A 16,660-nucleotide genomic window follows, 5' to 3' on the forward strand; every position below is an offset into this window, starting at 1 on the left:
ATATAGATGTTTGAATCATTAGGCAAGTTTTAGATAAATTGATATAAGTAATTGAAGCATTAAATTGAAGGGTTATCTTTCCCAAGTGATTGATACCTCAAATTTTATTGCAAACCACAAAAGTAAAAATGTTTAAATATAGTCTGTCCTTAAAATATGCCTTATGTTTCATTTTGGTTTACAATATTTCAATTATGTCAATTTAATTGATCTAAATGGTTCCAACTCTGTTTCTATCCAAATTTTATCTAAATTTCAACCAAAGTACCTCTTTTCGGTTATAAAATTTGAAAGGAAGGAGGTGTTTGGAACATTTAAACACAAATTAGATAAGTTGTGGACTAAATTCTTTATGTAGCCGAAGTAAAAAAGGGTAAACGATGTCTTTCATTACATTTTTTTTTTTTTTTTGTGTTGAATTCTTTAACTTCTCATAAATTAATCTGTTCTTCTTATATATACTCTAGTTCTTTTCTGGTTTGTGAGATTGTATGTTGGAAACTTGGAATATACATTTGAATTTACCATAATTGATTACCTTATATATAACATTTTTTTGTTCCTCTAGCATGATGAACTTGAATCAGCAAAAGCTGAGATGATAGAAGTGAGACAAGAAAATGCAAGATTAGAGATGATGTTAGAGCATGTAACGCCCTCAAAATAATAACAATAAACCCATCAGATAAGACATGCATTTACATTTAAACTAACCGCATTCCTTTCATTCATTAGAATTCCATTACATAAGTATTACACGTTAACCTCATAACAAAATGCCCTACGGGCTTACAGCTTTCCAAGTTAACACTTGGTTACAACAAAGAGTTCTAACTCGTTTACACATTAAGCCCTTGGCTTGAAATTACACGTAATACAGCAAAAGTAAAACGACAAAACTATGCCCGCCACTAGCCTCCCAGCTATGTCCTTGGAGGTGGCATGCTTCCTGCACCTGAAAATGATATTCCCATATAGGGTGAGCCACAGCCCAGTAGAAATACACTAAACCAACCATGGACAATGACTAAAACATTAGCAATTGATAGTTGGTCAACACTGATACAATCGCATAAATTACATATTTATGTCAACGACTTACAAGTCCCAATTACTTTTCATTTTCCCTTTTCAATAGATAAGCATGCTAGCTCTATTATCATTTCCACAGATATGTATAAAAACTATATCTCACATTCTCAACAGATATGTATATCAACAATATCCACAGATAAGCATACAAGCTGTATCCACATTCTACAACAGATATGTATATCAACAATATCCACAGATAAGCATACAAGCTGTATCCACACTCTACAACAGATATGTATATCAACAATATCCACAGATAAGCGTACAAGCTGTATCCACACTTCACAAAGATAAGCATATGAGCTCTATCTTCACTTCTCTAGACAAGCATATGAGCTCTGTCTACGGAGTTCATCCCCTATCTCCTCCAAATACCTATCCGGTTTAGAGGTACATCCCCTATCTTCCCCTAAACCGCGGAGTACATCCCCTATCTCCTCCTCTACACATAACGTATATAAACATATATATACAATCACACAATACATACAATTAATGTATTCTATCAACTGTCAAGTTCCATGACACATTCCATTGATTAGTTTCCGTTTACTTAATCATCATGCATTGTCTATAACAATCACGACTATCCTCCACCGATAGCCCACAGCAGTTATTTCTAAACAGAAAATAAATGCACAAATGGATATTCAATCAACATTTCGTTTTCTCATTTCTCACCAATTAATTATCCCAATTAATTAAACAATGTAATTAGGCCATTTTCCATAATTACCATTTCAACCCGTAGGTCCCATTTTCATCAATGATTCATCAATCATTCCTTTTTTTTTTATGCCTAACATGCATCTAGGTTTATTATGAATAAAACCCCAACTTTCGTATAATTGCACAAAAACCCCAAACTTTCTCAAAATTACCAAACCAAGCCCAACATCTCAAAATACCAAAATTCAAAGACAAAACCCATAGAGAGGAGTAGGTTATCCCTACCTTGAAGTTTTAGCCCAAAAGGAGATGAAGACTCCAAGATCAACTTGCTCCAAATCCAACCTTTTTCAGATTAAATCGAAGCTCTCAACGCCCTCTATCTTTTTAACAAAGGCCCTAGGCTAGATTCACACCTTAGGGAGATCAAATCTTAGAGAGAGTGTAAGGTTAGGAAGAGAGAGTGTCGAATTTAGGTTTTGCTCAAAGAAAGGGACTAAAAAAATGATGTTTAAGACGCTGCTGTCCGCTGATATAAAACACTCTCGCTCGAGCGAAGGATTGGTCGCTCGAGCGACCAGACACAGAAAACTCTCGCTCGAGCCAAGACGTTCTCGATCGAGCGAAGAAAAACCCAGACCGCTCGAGCCACGAAAAGCTCGCTCGAGCCAGAAACTACAACTCTCAGGTCCAGAACCGGGGCAACACTACTCTCGCTCGAGCGACAAACTCCTCGCTCGAGCGAAGGACCAAAAATCTGGGCAGCAACACTAGGCTCCCAAGCACAACCAACCTGTAACAAACCTGCCCAACACATCCTATAACTCAAAATACAAAGTAAAGAGGATGCAAACTAGGAAATAAACAACTACCAACATTCACGGACACATGTCCGGATCATTGTACAACAAGGGTAAACCCGGGATCGCTATAGAGCAAATAGAGAAGGATTAGCATGATGAACTTTTGTTTTTGTTATCTACGAAAAATGATGAGAAAAACATTTAATTTTGGTTTATGTTATTTTGAATTATGAACAAAATCATGTATTGAAACATTATATATGTATTATGGAACATTATGTAGTGGAATAATTTTGTTGATGTGTAATTATCAATGGAAGAATATTTTATTATGGAGAAATTGTTATTTTTATACAGGAATTTTTATATTATTATGTAATTATTATGGAGAAATTTTAATATTTTTAATAATTTTATGGCAGGATGTTTTTTTCTTTTTTGTAACGGCACTACACCGTCGCAAAAAACAGAAAATTTTAATATTTTTATTGATTTTGTTGCAAGCTTTACTTTTTGTGACGGCACTAAACTGTCGAAAAAAATAGAAATTTTATTATTTTTTTAATACTTTTTGCGACGGTAGTACACTGTCGCAAAAATAGAAAATTTCATATTTTTAATATTTTTTGTGACGGCACCACACCGTCGCAAAAATAGTGTTCTTGCTGTTGCAAAAAAAAGACTATTAGCGACAGCATTTTTTGCTGTCTCAAATAACATTTTTAGCGACGGTGGAATAGTGCCGTCGCAAAAAGTCAACAAATTTCAGACATTATTAGCGACTGCAAAGTGCCGTCGCAAAAGGCAAAAATACCATCGCAAAACATTAGCGACGGCACTGTGCCGTCGCAAAAACTCTTTTGCAACGCCCCCAGTTGGGACTCCTCTCTTGCCGTCGCAAAAAGTTATTTGCCGTCACAAAAAGTTTTTTGTGACGGCATTAAGAGTATTAGCGACGGTATTTTCACATCACAAAAAGCTGAAATTTTAGTAGTGAGTTGAAGTAACTAGTATTCTTAAGCTCCAAAAGGGTGTGATATTGCGAATGGTCGCAAGAAATGGGTATAACAAGGGAACATCCGAGGTTGGGTTGCGTATAATTTGTTAGCTTGAAAGTGCTGCTGCCAGTGGCTTTCTCAAGACAACTGCACTGTCCATTTGAAGAACAAATACCGTAATTGCCACATGGCATGGGATACCCACACTCACCGCTACGAATTTGTGATGCCAGCAGATCTGCCACCATAGTCCAATTCGAGTCTACTAACTGATACACCTTCAAATGCCCATCCAGTTCCAACCGCATGAACTAAGGTGATGATGTTGATGCAGCAGTGATTAGCTGCCTGTTGAAGCTTCCATTCTCGAATTTGACATAATTTATAAAAAAATAAATATGATTCAAAATAGGGCAAGGGTGGATTGGATTCCACATAAGCCAATAAACTGTAATCCTGAACTGTAAGAGAATACAAACCGCGACTCCAGTTGGATGCAGTGCTGGAGGTGAGCTTCTACCCAGGAACCAACGTCTGCACAATAAGTACCAAGTTTCCCAATTCGGTTAATTTCAAGCCGACTATGGACTTTCTTGAGGTATTGGTAGACCATACAAAAGTGCCATCGGAGTCCTCCAAGATCAAATCTCCATATTTAGTGAATTGTAAGGTGGAGTGAATTTAAACAGGTCGTTCCGATTAGCAGACCAAACTAGTTCCGGTTCATTTATCGTGCCATAATCAACGCTGTCGAAGATTACAACACCAAAGAGGCATGAAGCATTAATTTCTTAAGTATGGCAATAGAAGCCACAGACCAATTGTGGGGCTGAGCCATCGAATAATCGGTCAAGGGCAGGTGCCAGTTGTAAGTCATCAAATTGGGTGTAAATTGAGGGTCGTTGATCCAAGAAGTAGATAACTTCGCTGTTGGAGATGGAGATGAAGATGGAGATAAAGATAGAGGCTGGGCATTGTTGAAGGGTGAAGAGGCTGTGAAAAAGGTGATAATAGCAACAGCAGGAGCAGCAACATAATAATAAATAGTACAACCACAACAACAACAACAACAACACAGGCCCATTGGTGGTGGTCTATGTCTATACATTTAGAGCTCAAAGGGAAGAAGAAGAAGAAGATAGAATAAAGGTGAGGTGTGAAGTGAAATCCAGAGATTTCGTGACAATGAAAAAGTGCATTTGACATCACCCTTATTACAACCACTCTTAGGCCCTGTTTGATTAGCGGTATTCACAGCAAAGACATTAATAATCTCATGAATTAATATATGATTAGTTATTCAATTATATTAGTAAGATAATTATTTTTTATGTATTCATTTTTTTTTTCTTGCCTGAGAATATGATCCCTCTCCTTTTAATATTAAAAATTTGTCAATTTCATGAGATTGAATGCTCATCATATATACAATTCGATTAACATATAACCAAATATGAAAATGTGAGTCCATAAACTAACAATTCCAATCTTACACTATAATTCTACTAATCAAACAAATCCTTAAATCACTATTTCAAGAATTATTATTAGAAATATCACTGGAGAGAATCTTGGGTCCTTATCTTTCAAATGTTTTTCACGTTCCCACACCTTTGTTTGGTCAAAAAAAAATGCGCACACAATAAGTTTTGTTTACATACACAAACGATTTTAAAAATCGAAATCCTTTTGGTTTGTGTATTTTAAGTGTAAGATTACTATAAAAATATGCAATATTGTTACAAAACGTATAATTTTATTTTTGATAAATTTATTATAAAAATTCGCAACATAGCTAAAAAAATATGTAACAAGATATATATAATTTCGTGTACTTTGTAATCTCATGGAATAAATTCAAAAAATTAAGTAATTTTTTAGAATTTCATGAAAATGACCCTCCTAAATTATATAGTTGAAAAGAATGCCAGCTGTATGGGAAATCCCAAATAAGACACTTCTTTTTTCTTTTTTTTTTTTTTTGGTCTTTAGTGATATTTTCTCAAAATTATGTCAATTTTTTTCCCCCTTGTGTAGAAGAATCTAAAAAATAAATAAAAAAGCCAAAATAAGCACACAAAAAAATCTACTATTTTTTGCTATTATCATTATCACTATTCTTCATTTTTTGAAATTTTTCTGTGACAATTCTCTGAATTTTTCTGTGATCATAACTCAAAAAATTCTCATTCACTCTGATTTTTCTCTGTGAATCGAAAGTTCTCTATGCTCAAAATTTCTCTGTACTAAAAATTTCTTTGTGAAAATGTTAAGGGACCTCAACTATTATGAAAATTTTGCATGTCTTTGATTTTATAAAATCTTAATATCAGGAACCACTACAAGAAAAAACACCTTTGGCGACTAAATTTTTAGTCGCCAAAGGTCCTATTTTAGTCGCCAAATGTCAAAATTTCACTTTTCCCGACTAAAAAGTTTAGTCGCCCGTGTTGTCGCCTATAAACGGTCGCGAATGCCTTTGGCGACTAAAACACTGTTAGTCGCCAATATATATGTCTTCAGCGACTAAAGATTTCGTCGCCAATAGTCAATTTCTTTATTGGAAATTATACCTTTGCCGACTAAACTGTTAGTCGCCAATAGTTCATTTTTATTTTATTATTTATACCTTTAGCGACCATTCATTTTAGTCGCTGAAAGTATTTTCAGGAAAAAAATTTTTTTTGCCTCCGCTGTTGCTCCCAACAGGTTTCGAACTTGCGCCAAACCCTTTGCACACGCCAAACCCTTTGCACAACACTCCCTCCACTATACCAGTACATCATCTCATGATCATATATGCAATATATATTATTTATATACTATATTAACCGCAATTAATACAAAATAATATTTATAAATATAATTTTTTTAATTCAATATAATTTTTGTCAAAAAATAAATCATTTTCTAAAAAAAAAATTAGGCGACTTTTGGCGACTAAAACCATTTTTCAGTCGCTAATTGTATTATTTTGGGCTACTAATTATTTATTTGTCGCTAAAAAAAAAGTCCTCAAATAAAAATCAGCACTTTTGGCGACTAAACAGAAATTTCGTCGCCAAAACCACTACTTTGGGCGACTAAAATGGATTTTCGTCGGCAAAACCCCCACTTTCAGCGACTAAATTGTTTTTAGTCGGCAAAACTGCTATAATCAGCGACTAAACCTGTTTTTTGTCGCCAAAACCATAACTTTTCGCTACTAAAGTATTTTAGTCGCCAAAAACTGTGACTTTTGGCTACGAAACAAACTTTAGTCGCTAAAAACCCTATATTCGGCGACTAAACTTCATTTTAGTCGCTAAAACCCTGCTTTTCGGCGACTATACTCTTTTAGTCGCTAAAACCCTACTTTTCGGCTACTAATTCCATTTTAGTCGCCATTTCATGCACTTTCAGCGACGAATTTTTTTTTTTTAGTCGCCGTTTGTGTTTTTTGTTGTAGTGAACTTTAAACTAAAAACCTCAAAATAAATAAATTGAGTTGTTATGTGTATTTTTTTTAATATAAAAATTAAAAAAATTGTAAACTCAAATAACAAATTGTAGATTTGTTTTTAATTTTTTTAAAATATCTTTGCTTTCTTCGTGTGAAATATGGTTGTATTTTTTTTCTTTTTTAATTTATTGAATTTGTTTGTGTGTATTTTTGCAAACAATATCATGTATTATGAGTAAAACGAAAATGAGAGAGGTTAAAAATAAAAATACAGAAAGCATGAAATAGATAACAATGGATAAAATTCATGTGTGAAATTTGTTTCAAACTTGTAAAATAATAATGTAAATTTCATAAATTCGTGTCTAAATCTTGCCCATTCTAACTTCCACTTTACTCACTATTCTTTCATTTCCAATCTTTCTATATTGTCTATTGATTCATCTATTTTATATTTTTGTTAAAAAATTAGCATCACCTCAATATAGTTTGATTAGTTACAGATAGTGATGATGGCTAACGGAGAAAAAAAATAGAGACATAGATTAGTTACATATAGTGAAATAGGTATAGATAGATATTGGATTTTTCTATTTTACATGTATAAATAAAGAGGGCTACTATTTGCCCCCACCTAATTACTTTGACCCACCCATTTTTTTGAACCCCCCACTCAACAAAATGAAACCTTTCATTTTCTCTTTGAACCCCCATTTTAATACTAACTATACCCCTAACCCCAAACCCAAACCCAAACCCCAACTCTATGTTCTTTCTTTGTTTTCTTGCATTCCAATCAAGTATGAGTAAGAAACAGAGCAAGAGGAAACACCCATCAACAATGGCCACAATTAAAACCTAGGGTTGTTCAAAAATCCGTTTAACCGGTAATCCGGACCGAACTAGACCGAATCATACGGTTTGGTTCAGTTCTATTAAGAATTGGTTTGGTTTCGGATTAAGAAATATGAGAACCGTAAAAATGGTTCGGTTAATGGATTTTATGAAAAGACCGCGGTCCGAACCGAACCGAATCGAACCGAATTTTAAAAAATACACTACAAAAAAATTGATTTTTTGCAACGGTAAAATGCCGTCGCAAATACCCAAAACGCCGTCTCAAAAGATTTTTTGCGACTGTAAGTGGCCTTTTGCGACGGCACGTGGGGGGTCGCAATAGAGGGGGTTGCAAAAAGGCTTTAGCGACGGTATGACGCCGTCGCCTTTGGTTTGCGACGGCGAAGAAGCCTTTTTGCGACGGAAAAATGCCGTCGCCATTAACGCATGAAAATCTGACTTTTTTTGAGACGACACTGTTTTGCCGTCACTAAAAGGGGTATTTGCGACAGCACAAGTACCGTCGCTAAAGGGTTATTTGAGACAGCACTTGTTGCCGTCGCTAAAGTACTATTGGTGACGGCAAATTACACCGTCGCTAAAAGTCATCATTTTCAACCAAATGCCCTATCTTTTGCGACAGCATTACTGCCGTCGCAAAAAACCCCTATTTGAGACGGTGAGTAAGCTGCCATCTCAAAAAAATAATAATAAAATAAAATAAAAAATAATTTATATATCATATTAGATAAATATATGTGCTTGTATATATGATATAATAATTTTTTTTTTTTTTTTGCCTTTCTGATGATGAAATTTGGATTCCGTCCCTATATATACATTATCAAAATACGTTAAAATTGATGAGAAATAATGGAATATTGAAGAACTTTGGCGACAAGAGAACTTCCCAAAAAAAGTGATTTTTGTGTCTAACATTTTTGTTTGTTCACTCTTAAGCTACTATAAATACTATTTGCGATGACAGAATAACCGATGCAAAAGAAAACAAAGATTTAGTTAGTGTGCATTTTCTTTAAAAGGAAGATTTACATAAATTTAAGTATATAGTTAGTAAAACAAAAGAAAGTACATAATTAAATGAATGAATGAATGAATCTCAGGGTTCTGATTCTGAAGGAGGTTCTTTGTTATAATTCCATTCATGCCCTTTCCATTCAGGCAGTTGTTAGATTACAACCTACAGAACAAAAACAACAATTATATTTAAAATAAAATAAAAATAATTATAATAATATCCAGTGAAATTTTGAAAATCTTTTTTTCTTAGAAAATAAATAAGATACACTTTAGACTAAAGTTTTAAAATCAAATAATTCATTAAAAATGGAAGACAATGGACTACAAACCAAGCCGCTCGAATCTGGTTTTCCAACTGTAGTCTGACAAGCAAGCCTCCAATTTTTTGGATTCTGCAATTAGTTGTGTACAATTAGCACAAACATTAGACACGTTTTTTGCCGAACCAAGTAAACTAACACAAACATCATAGACTCATAGAATTAAAGGTTTTTTTTATTTTATATATTTTTAGTGGTATATTTAGATGACTGCAAATGATTTGTTAAATACCCTTTTAAGTTTTTCCTTCTCTTTGTCTGTTCGAGGGTTTAGTAGCTCATTCCCTTCAACAACCTAACAAAGACAAAAAAAGAATAAATCTTTAGAATATAAAAAATAAAAAACCATCACAACACAAGTGATGCATTGTCACATTTCTTAACCTTCCACGTGAGATTGCACCAACAATTATGAAACTATACCCAAATGATGTCAGTGATAATAACATCATTTTTATAAGTAATAATACTACATGCACAACTTTATAGAAACGTGCGCAAAAAAATCAATGTGTGTTTCAAATTCATCTTACTTGGCAACACATTTACTTTTTTGTGCTATTTTTTTTTTTTAAGAATTATGATTAGGACTCTGCTTGGTTAGTAATAATAAATTCGAAATCAATAACTCACCTCTACAATGCATGTCCCACAAGTTCCTCCTTCTCCAAAATTTAGCAGAGGTCTGGACTGAAAATTCAAAACGCATAAACCATATTTCAGCTATTCATTAGCTCAAACACTGCACTTTCAGTGTATCACTTTGAATAAATTGACAAGAAAAATTGATATAATGAACTACAAAGGCAAAATGGACACAAGAGGCAAATTATAGGAACAGTGGGTATAATTAATCATTTTTTTTTTCACTTTCAAAACAAAACGATTGAGCCTTTCTTCACTTTCAAAACTTGTTAATGTAGTTGCAGAATGTGAAAAGAGAGAGGGAGGCCTTACTTACATATGGTCCATACAATTCAATATTAGAATCCAACATAATGTCCCTAAGTTTCTGCCCACCACAAGCTACTCGAAAGTGCACATCCGGTGTTCCATCAGGAAGCAACACAGACTTCAAAAAACACAAAACTCATTAGCAAACTTCCATTGCACACCTACATAGCACATAAATTAATAGTTCCTCAAAAAAAGAAATTACATGTAGATACTAGAATTAAAAATGCAACATATGAACTTACACTGACAAATGCAAAATTGACAGCAGGTGGTTCCTCAGGTGGTTCCATGCCTCCATTAATTCCTGAGAGATAGATCCAACACATTTCAAATTCAACAACAATACGTACCTGGAAAAATTATTCGGAAAATTACTTAGAAAATGTGCGGAATACATCAGTTTAGATGTAGTTCATGTTACACAAATTTAAATTTACATTATACTCCGTCACTTTTGGGATACCTTTCGAGGTAAAAATTATTGGGTTTTGATTCTTCTTGTTCTTCTTATGTCGATCTTTAAATTGAAAAACAATATTCAGCTTTGAACAAAAACAGTTGCGTAATAGAATTATGGGTAATCTATTGAAATCCAGGCTGGTTTATTAGAGAGAACAAAAACAAATGAGAAGAATATACACACAAATACAATATATATATACTAGTGTATGCCCGTGCCTAAAGGCACGGTATAAATAATATTGAGATCGAAATATATTTGTAATTTATATACGTATCATGTTAAAACATGTGGAGTCTGTAACATTTTTTTTTCTTAAAGAACTTTTAATATGTTTGCTTGTACCATACCATCTACAGAATTCAAATGTAAATTAACAACTCTCCCTAGTCTTAATGCAAATTAAGGAATAAACATATAAAATTTATAATGTTCATTAAAATTAAAATTATATAATAAAATTAAATTAAATTAACCAAACAATGCTCGTGCCTAATGTTCTGCAATTATAATAAAATAAAATTAACCAAACAATGCACAACAGCTAATATTCTACAACTCTAAAAAATTAAAATTGGATACCAAACAATGCACGCCAGCGCTCTACAATTCTAAAATAATTTAATTAAAACAAAACAACAAACAATGCACACCAACCAATCATCTGTAATTTAAGACCAAACAACAAACAATGCACACCAGTGCTTTCCAAATGTGAACGTAAGTTCAAATAGTCTTGTGGGGTGTATTCATTTTGAAGCCCAATCTCCATTAAAGCCTTGTAAATGGTCTCATACATCATTTTCATTGTTTTGTTCTGTACAATAAATGAGAGATAATTTCAAAATCAAAAATTAATCCTTCTGCAGTATATACAATGATAGGCAGATTAATAGAATTTTTTGATTTCCCATTGGAAATATTAATCCAATGAAAAAAAAAGCAACAAAGTTATCCATCTCTAAAGCTGCCTTTAAAATGAAGAAGTACAATGCTATGCGTTGAAGTCATAATTGGTTCCTACATGCCAAAATAAAATCCTTTGTGTAGCAGCACCTATTGGATTGCCTTCTGGCGACATCGGAATAACAATATAAGCTGCAAACCTCTCACGTGCTTTGATTTTCTCAGCAATTTTAAGTGCAATTTCTGTGGGAATCAAATTGTTCGCACCTACAGCAAGAAAATATGCTCACAGCCAATATTCAGTAAAGGAATTTCAAGCATAAAAGCTTAGGAAAGCATTTATTTATTGTCATATCAAAGGCCACTTCACTCTCAACAAAAACACGATGTAGCAAATCAAATGAACTACCTAATCCTATTAAACCGTCTACCGTAAGTAAAGACACAGAAAAAATCCTCAACCAGTCTCCTTGTTTGCTACAACCAAGCAAGTTTTACTACCATCACATTGAAAGCTTATGCTGTTAGAGAAAGGAGTAACTTCATCAAGATGTATGGATAACTTCATTATTTGTATCCTTAACACTCCCACTCACATGTGGCCATGCTCTCTAAGATAAATTACACATTTTTAAATTTAACAAACCGCTGATTTGATCTCCTCGTCTTCCCTGAAAAGGTTTGATAAATCAACTTAACTTATATGATCAAATTCAAATGAAATTTCAGCTCAGGATCATTTATGGAAATTATAGAATTTGCATTTGGTTGTAATTTGATCGATTATTAAAGGGTGACATTACAAACAAACATGTGCTAGCTTGGTAAGGCATGGTTGCTAAGAAAAGGGCATTTTAGTCATGCGTGCGCGGGTTAAAGTACCTGTGCAGCATCCTTAAGTGGGCCCCAACATTCCACGCGGTTGTATTTCTTCAAACTGGAATGGAAATGAACTCGAACAAATGCATCCAATAATTCTTGATGTTCAGTGAAAGGCAAAGAATCTCCATGCATCACATCCTTAAGAACCTGCCAATGAAAGAAAACATGGGAGAAAAATCAATGAAAGAAAAGCAATTGAATCTGCTTGTTATTTCTGCAACATAAGATCCTTCAATGAGATTTTCATTTTCATCTAATACAACTTTTCAATCTTATCTCTTCTCCCGAACTGTAGCTGCTTCATGGCTCAAAAAAAAGAATACAACACCTTCCACATATTTAAGACATGGAAGGAGATCTTATAAATTAAAAAAAAAAATAGTTCCTTACTCGCTGCAAAAACATGTCTTCCATGACATCTTGGTACACATATGTCAAAACATCCCAATCACCTCCTCTTACCAATCTTTGTGAACCTTTTGGCCACTCCAAATATAACTGCCTTTGTTAAAAGCCCTCGGTCAAGACTGCAAGCAAGCACTATAGTCCCACCAACGAATAGAAACTTAGGCATGTTCCTCCTTGAGGGCTTCTCAGATGAATTCGAGGTTTCAACCTCTGATGAACCACTTGTGCTTTCCAAGGATCTCAGGAAGTCTGCACTAACTTTGGTGTTGACCTGAGCCATGAAAGCGCATCGTGAGAATGAAGCGCCAGATTCTCTCTCTCTCTGTTACGCGCGCAAGCCAGGGTCAATCTTCTGGACTTCGAGCTTTGCAATTTCCCAAGGTATACCCATCTCTTCGTGATGGAACAGTAACACCTCACATGCAGTCAGCTGACCATCCCCTTTCTATGATTCAACTGAGTAACATCCAAAAATACAGATCTTATTGAGAGGTTCAGTGACCAGAAATATTAAGTGTTTATATTTGAGGTAGTACAATTGTAATTTCTCATTTCAGAAAAACTCGATTTCTAAAGGGCTATACTTTAGGTAGTAGCATAAATACTGAAAAAGGCATATGTCAAACAATTAAGTCCTTTAATTAAAATGAAAAATTTAGTGAAATATGTATAGCAAGAGGCTGTAAGTACCTGCACGTATGTACCAACTTGAATAATATGAATCAACACGTCTTGGCTTGTTGCGCCGCAGGTCAGAGGGGCAGGGTACTCCCTGAAACATACCAAAAAAATATATATATAGAATAAAATAGTTAATTCCTGGGACTATATGCTGTTAGGAAGAAAATTGATCACAATAATAAAAAGGAGAATTCTATATATATAGTTTGTAAAAATTAAGTTTTTGAATGTGTTTCTCGAGCTGCCACTGGAAGCAATCTTCCTTGCATTTGTAAAATAATAGCACTTGGTGTGGGGAAAGGTAACTACAAGGGTATTAAAATTAACTACAAGGGTATTAAAATTTACTGTTATATCTCATATCCCCAACAAAATTAATTTTTTATGGGTGCATGATTTGACACTAATTATGTTATTTTCAAATTTCAACACTACGACACAACTGAAATTATTCAAGAACAATTTCTTTCACAGCCATACTACATTTTATTCAAAAACATATACACCAAGAAAATTAAAATATCAAATAATTCTTATCTTAAAAACAGATCAAAGAAACAACCACCATATGGAAGATTGCTAATTCCCATTGAGAGGAGAGATAAAATAAAATAATGGTCTGGTAATTTTCTAGCATCATCGCAAAATTTTTAGAAAAATGTACAAAACGGATATGAGTATGATCTAAAGAGAAGGATAGTACATTGTTCTTTATACCTTTGTAACACAGTAATATGCTCGTTCAGATTCCCAAATTCGACGGCCTATAATGTATTCCCTATCACTACAAAAGAAGGGAAACTGTGCCAAAAAAGAAAGAAGGAAAAATAAAAAAGAAAACATTACAAAACATTAGAATTAAAGAGGATAAAAAAGAGAGTTCTCGCCCTACCTTGCGTACCCACCGAACTACCATGGTTCCCGTGTTGGGGCACTCTTCCAAAGTTTCAGCATGTATAAGCATGTCATCCCACTTCAATCGAAAATCATCATACCAAAATAAATCCCTTACCATCTCAGGAGTGGCATCCTCAAAGACTGTCCTGCTACGGTATTGCAGGGGCCCATTCTGGAAGAAGGAAAAAAAGCCATGAAGATTTTGATGTAATCAACCACAAGTAGTATGAAGAAACCAACATAAATAAACAAGTGAGTTACATTACATGACCTGCAACAATATAGCTAAGTAGGGGTAGTACGGAATGGAGTAGTGACTACCTGTTCACTCCCACAAACAAAGTGCCACTGGTTTCATTCTAGTATTAATTTAGTGAATCAAAGGAAAACAACATTGATAAAGAAAAACATTACCTCAGGATCTCTCCGCCAAGCTTGATAGCTCAAACTGGGTGTAGACCTATCCATCATCTGAATCCAAGAAGGGCCACCATCTTTCTCCTCCACAAGTCAACATAAATGCTCTAAATCATCTTTGGCCACAACAACAACAACAACAGCTGATTTTTCCTTTTCTAGATGTAATGAACTGACAAATTACAATCAAATAGTTAGAAAGCTTGTTAACATTAGAATTTTGAGCAACTTTAGATTGAAAATCCATGACACTAAAACACTTTTGAATCCCCAGTTTAAGTTTCTAACATCTGAGGGATTTTGAACAATTTTGACTGGACCAATTAATAAGTAAGCTTTAGCTTATTAAACGAAACGAAGCGAAATGGTGTGAATAATAATTTAGAAAATTTTCACACTAAAACACCTTAGTCCCTCTCATTATTTACACCTTATAAGCATAAACCAAGATTAATCCCATCTGTATCAATGGATTTCCAAAAATGGTGTAATCGTATATAATCAATGCAATCAAAACACAATAATTTACCTAACATTACTAAACAACAAATCATCCGAAAAACACCTCTTCGTAATTTCTGATTTCAAAATCAAAACAACAATTAAAAAAACAATCGAAAATAACATGTTTACAGCCTGAATGTTAGGATTACAAACCCAGAATAAACAATGGAAAATAGCTCTAAAACAAAACCCTAAAATAACGGAAAATAGCCATAAAACAAAACCCTAAAATAACCTGTTCACCTGACAGAGAGGATTGCAAACCCAGAATAAACATTGGAAAATAGCCCTAAAATAACAGAAAATAGCCGTAAAACAAAACTATAAAATAACCTATTCCCGACAGAGAGGACTGGAGAGGCAGAATAAGTCTTCGAGGACTGGAGAGGCAAACACAAACAGAGATAGAAGGGAGAGGTAGAAATCTTACCTTGCGAGCAGCGTAAGGGAGAGATACAGCCGAGTTCGAGAGGTAGAAGACTGGAGATCAGCGGAAGAGAGAGGGTAGGAAAGAAGAAGAACAGAGAGGGAGAGAGAGATAAAGAGGGAATGGGGATGAGAGTGGGTGAGAACAGAGAGGGAGAGAGATAAAGAGGGAAGAGGGAGAAGACGTAGGTAGGTGAAAGGTTGCAGGAGAGAAATATTTGTGCGGGAAATACATAGATCTGAGCCATTGATATATACCAGGGTTGATACAGACCATTAGATCAAAATGTATCTCTAAGACAAATTATACATTTTCAAAAAGCCTCTTGCCTTATTATATAGATATATATATTCATGATTATATATCCATGTGTTAGAATCTAATACCATGTTGAAAAATAATAATTTATTCTGTTTAGGACGCTAACAGAACATGATGGGTACTAAAAAACAATAAGAAAACTCAATATGATGTGTGAAAATAAGATAAATTAAGGGTTTATGGAGGTGTACGACTCGAAGGTCAACAATAGAAAAATTCAATATGACGTTTGTGTGAATAAGAAAAATTAAAAACTTTGTGGCGTTGTATGACTCAAAAGTCGTACAGAGCTCCTGAGAAACACAAATATCTTGAAAATTTTAACACAAATATCTTAACCACAACCAACCCCAGCCACACTATCCCCATCCCACCAATACCTCTTCTTCCCTCCCTAAGGCAGAGTTCTCATCCATAAGGCAGGGTAGAACCTCCATAGTTTAAACCTTGGTACTGAAACAAGCAGATTACATGAAACTCTTCTACAACTAAAATCTATATTGATTACATCTTCGTGTCAATGACTAGCCATTGCGAAAATTAATGAAAAGAATAGAGAACACATAAAGAGAAAGAAAGCAACTTTCACTTACTT

General features: G+C 34.2%; 2 protein-coding genes across 6 annotated transcripts; both read right to left on the bottom strand.

Moving 5' to 3' along the window:
- Positions 1–9,114: 9,114 nt before the first annotated feature.
- Positions 9,115–10,488, bottom strand: LOC145814646 (photosynthetic NDH subunit of subcomplex B 3, chloroplastic-like). Its single transcript, XM_082911618.1, has 5 exons — positions 10,405–10,488; positions 10,167–10,277; positions 9,839–9,895; positions 9,438–9,500; positions 9,115–9,277 (listed from the first exon to the last, which is right to left on the bottom strand). Exons 1-5 carry the CDS (start codon positions 10,486–10,488, stop codon positions 9,155–9,157), a joined length of 438 nt encoding a protein of 145 aa, XP_082767744.1. The 3' UTR covers positions 9,115–9,154.
- Positions 10,489–11,172: 684 nt separating this feature from the next.
- On the bottom strand, positions 11,173–15,967 carry LOC114287734 (uncharacterized). Of its 5 annotated transcripts, none has more exons than XM_082911472.1 (8): positions 15,748–15,965; positions 14,811–14,985; positions 14,392–14,568; positions 14,217–14,300; positions 13,509–13,590; positions 12,411–12,557; positions 11,647–11,795; positions 11,173–11,439 (listed from the first exon to the last, which is right to left on the bottom strand). In XM_082911472.1, the coding sequence occupies exons 2-6, from the start codon at positions 14,865–14,867 to the stop codon at positions 12,550–12,552; spliced, it is 408 nt and encodes a 135-aa protein (XP_082767598.1). In that variant the 5' UTR covers positions 14,868–14,985; positions 15,748–15,965; the 3' UTR covers positions 11,173–11,439; positions 11,647–11,795; positions 12,411–12,549. The 5 variants fall into 5 exon arrangements, with proteins under 5 accessions (XP_082767598.1, XP_082767599.1, XP_082767597.1 ...); XM_082911473.1 differs by adding an exon at positions 12,873–13,274 and having other exon boundaries at positions 11,344–11,795; positions 15,748–15,967; XM_082911471.1 differs by lacking the exon at positions 15,748–15,965 and adding exons at positions 12,801–13,274; positions 15,343–15,435 and having other exon boundaries at positions 11,344–11,795.
- Positions 15,968–16,660: the final 693 nt, after the last annotated feature.

This window comes from Camellia sinensis, unplaced genomic scaffold (assembly GCF_055761805.1).
Source record: "Camellia sinensis isolate YWXY unplaced genomic scaffold, ASM5576180v1 Unanchor12, whole genome shotgun sequence".
Lineage (NCBI taxonomy): Eukaryota > Viridiplantae > Streptophyta > Magnoliopsida > Ericales > Theaceae > Camellia > Camellia sinensis.